The sequence below is a fragment of the Electrona antarctica genome (assembly GCF_951216825.1).
Source record: "Electrona antarctica genome assembly, chromosome: 5".
In the NCBI taxonomy this organism is placed as follows: Eukaryota; Metazoa; Chordata; class Actinopteri; order Myctophiformes; family Myctophidae; genus Electrona; species Electrona antarctica.
Genome location: NC_136810.1, coordinates 15,785,751 through 15,788,745, shown reverse-complemented (window position 1 = coordinate 15,788,745; position 2,995 = coordinate 15,785,751). Strand labels below are relative to the sequence as shown.

The window sequence follows — 2,995 nt, the reverse complement described above, 5'->3', positions numbered from 1 at the left end:
GTTTGAAAGTCTTCTAGCTTGCCAAAATAATGTATAATGTAGGCCTATGTATAATAGAAGTAGAGGAGGTTGAATAAACAGTCAAAAAGGACACGCACATCTAAACCTATAGGCCGAGTGCTGGATCAAAATAAAGTCACAATGAAGAAATGAAAAAATCTGCACACCATTTGATGCTCCCAAAATATCTTTACTGGTTTGATTGATTGATTGAAATATTTCAATAACAGTTTGCGGAATTACAGTACATTTCGAGCACAAACTCAATACAAAGGCTGTTAACTGTGAGTGGACGACCCAATTAAGCATTACACTTGTTTACAACAGGGTCCACCATGTTCAATTCATCAAAACATTTAGAGACGTACAAATAGACACTTCTATATAGACAAAGAACAGAACAGGAATTCATCATAATGGAGGTAAAAAGGGAGGGGGGGGGGGGGGGGGGTGCCTTGGAGGAGCTGCGTTGGAGGAGCGTTGGTAGGTAACGTTTCGGGCCGCAGCCCTTCCTTGGAAGGTCTGAGGAAGGGCTGCAGCCCGAAACGTTACCTACCAGTAAAGATATTTTGGGAGCATCAAATGGTGTGCGGATTTTTTCATTTCTTCTATGTATATTTATTAGAATACATACAAAAACAAACAAAAATAAGTTTTTTTAAAAAAGAACAGGTTCCTCCTCACACATTACATGGACAATATCAGTCACCAGAACTGAGGACGTGTGTTTTCAATTAATCTAACAGTTAAAATTGAGTGTGAACAATGGGTTTATATAGGAAGTGTCTGATAAAATCAATAACATATCTAAATACTGAATGAATTAACTTAAAACTGCCTGGGGTGTACAAAAAAGCCTGAGCAGATGTTAAAACAACCCCACACACTTGAAAGTGAAAGATGCCATTAATTATATTTTTGCCAGCTACGTATACTGTATATTCATACTCCCCTATATGGGATGTTATCTGCCAGCAGCCAGCTACGTATATATTCGTAACCCAGTTTTCATACCACATATGAAGCGGTTTAGCTGAAAATCAGGTTTTAACATTGATCCAGTTGCTAGGCAACGCCTCTGTCGCCCCCAGCACCAGGATCATTGCACACAGCCCCCATTTACCTACAGTCAAAGTACTACGAGCGCTGTCCATGGGTTTTCTGATTGTAGATGTTTGTCCTAACACAAACATTAAATGCCATAGACAATTAATGGAGAAGTTACGTCATGTGTCTGAGCAAATCGGTATTTTTGTCACAAACATTAAATGCCATTGACAGTGTCATATGCGCAAATTTGCCCTGACGTTGTATATGTCCAGACCATAAATTATGGTTATATCATAAGCCTATTTGCCCTGACCTTGGGAATGTCCATGCCATATATGGTCATGGCTGCCATATGCCTATTTGCTATGACGTCAGACATGGTCACTCTATAAAGAGTGTAGCGGACCTGGTGGCGTGTGTCTGTGTGACAGTTTGTGGCGTGACAGTTTGTGGCGTGCACCCTCGTGCAGTGTTGTGATAGGTTGTGTGCTCTGTCAGTCTCGGCGAGAGGAAATACATAACAAAACACAAAGGGCGTGATCTGATTCCTGAGAGGAGCAATGAATGTTCCAATGGGTGGCTATAAGCAATTAGCAGTTTTTGTGTTATTGCTTTCATGCTTACCTCAGACATTGTGGCACGTTGCAGGTTCCAAGCCTCATGGCCAGATGCTTGAAGGTTCATCAGAGACTAGTCACTTTGGGCCAAACCAGTTCTGCTACATCAATTCAGTTGCGCCTGACTGGAAGCAAACCTGGATGAGAATGCAGGTGGGAGTGCAGAGTTCAAAGGAGCTCAAGGTGATCGTCGCCGAAGACGAGGAGAAACTTCAGCAAGTGGAAGGATTCAGCGTTTGGAACGTCTTCCAGTGGTTCCTGCATGAGCACTCCAACGAAACCACCATCAACATCAGCTTATACAGCAAGAAGACATGCTTTAAGATTGAACCTAAAGACGGCAGTACTCAGTACACAGTGAAGACCACCCACGAGTTTGACAGATTTCGGTTTGCGGTATCCCTTATCGGGGCATTGCTGTTTGTGTTTGCAGAGTCACTGAGCAGGAGTCAGGTATTTTACTACTCAACTGGCATGAGCACTGGATTGATTGGCTCCCTCCTCATTCTCATCTTTGTCCTGTCACGCTTCTTGCCATTAAAGAAAGGCCCTTTCTACGCACTAATGTTCGGTGGGTGGTCATTGTCTGCATACGTCATCCAGATTGTCTACAGGAACCTAAATGGGATTCTGCAAGAACACTGGCAGCTGGTCCTGGGATACACAGCAGTGGTCGGGTACTTCAGTTTTGCCTGGTGTTACCGCTATGGTCCCCTAGTGGAGGAGAGGAGCATTAAGATCCTCTCCTGGACTCTTCAGCTGTTTGGCCTTATGTTGATCTACGCAGGGATTCAGATCCAGCCTGTGGCGATTGCAATCATCCTGGCAGCTTTATGCTCTAAGGACTTGGATTACCCGGCGTCATTGGTGCTGCCCGCATGGCAGAAAATCCAACCACTGCTGACTCTCTCCAGCCTGAAAGGGGTTTCGGTGGCATCGAGCTCAGGAGGCGTTGTGCTGTGTGAGGAGCTGTGCCGGCCCAGAGTTAAACCTCTGGATGGCCGTGTCCGGGCTGCAGTCCCAAAAAAGGTTAGCAGATTTTGTGCACGTGAGGCCAGGTGAAGTGTCTGTACAACGCACAGGGAGAGGATCTTGGAGGATGTGCTTTTTACAACTGATGACGACAAGATGTCCTAAAATTTACAGATTTTGAACAGTTACTTCCTTTTTTCCCCCCAAAAAACATTGTTTTACAGGCCTTGGTGGGGTAACCGGAACACTTACTCCCTAACCACACTTGTCCCAATTGAATTTCCCCCAGTGGTTCTTGTATTGTATTATTTTACTGAGTTTAAGTGAGAAATAAGTTTAGGGTTAGGCATGGCTTT

The 2,995-nt window shown here is 44.2% G+C and overlaps 1 protein-coding gene across 1 annotated transcript; it reads left to right on the top strand.

Moving 5' to 3' along the window:
- Positions 1-1,718: 1,718 nt before the first annotated feature.
- Positions 1,719-2,729, top strand: LOC306923865 (nuclear envelope integral membrane protein 1-like; the record flags this gene model as incomplete). The annotated part of the gene is made up of 1 exon (XM_079502209.1): positions 1,719-2,729. The coding sequence occupies one exon, from the start codon at positions 1,719-1,721 to the stop codon at positions 2,727-2,729; it is 1,011 nt and encodes a 336-aa protein (XP_079358335.1).
- Positions 2,730-2,995: the final 266 nt, after the last annotated feature.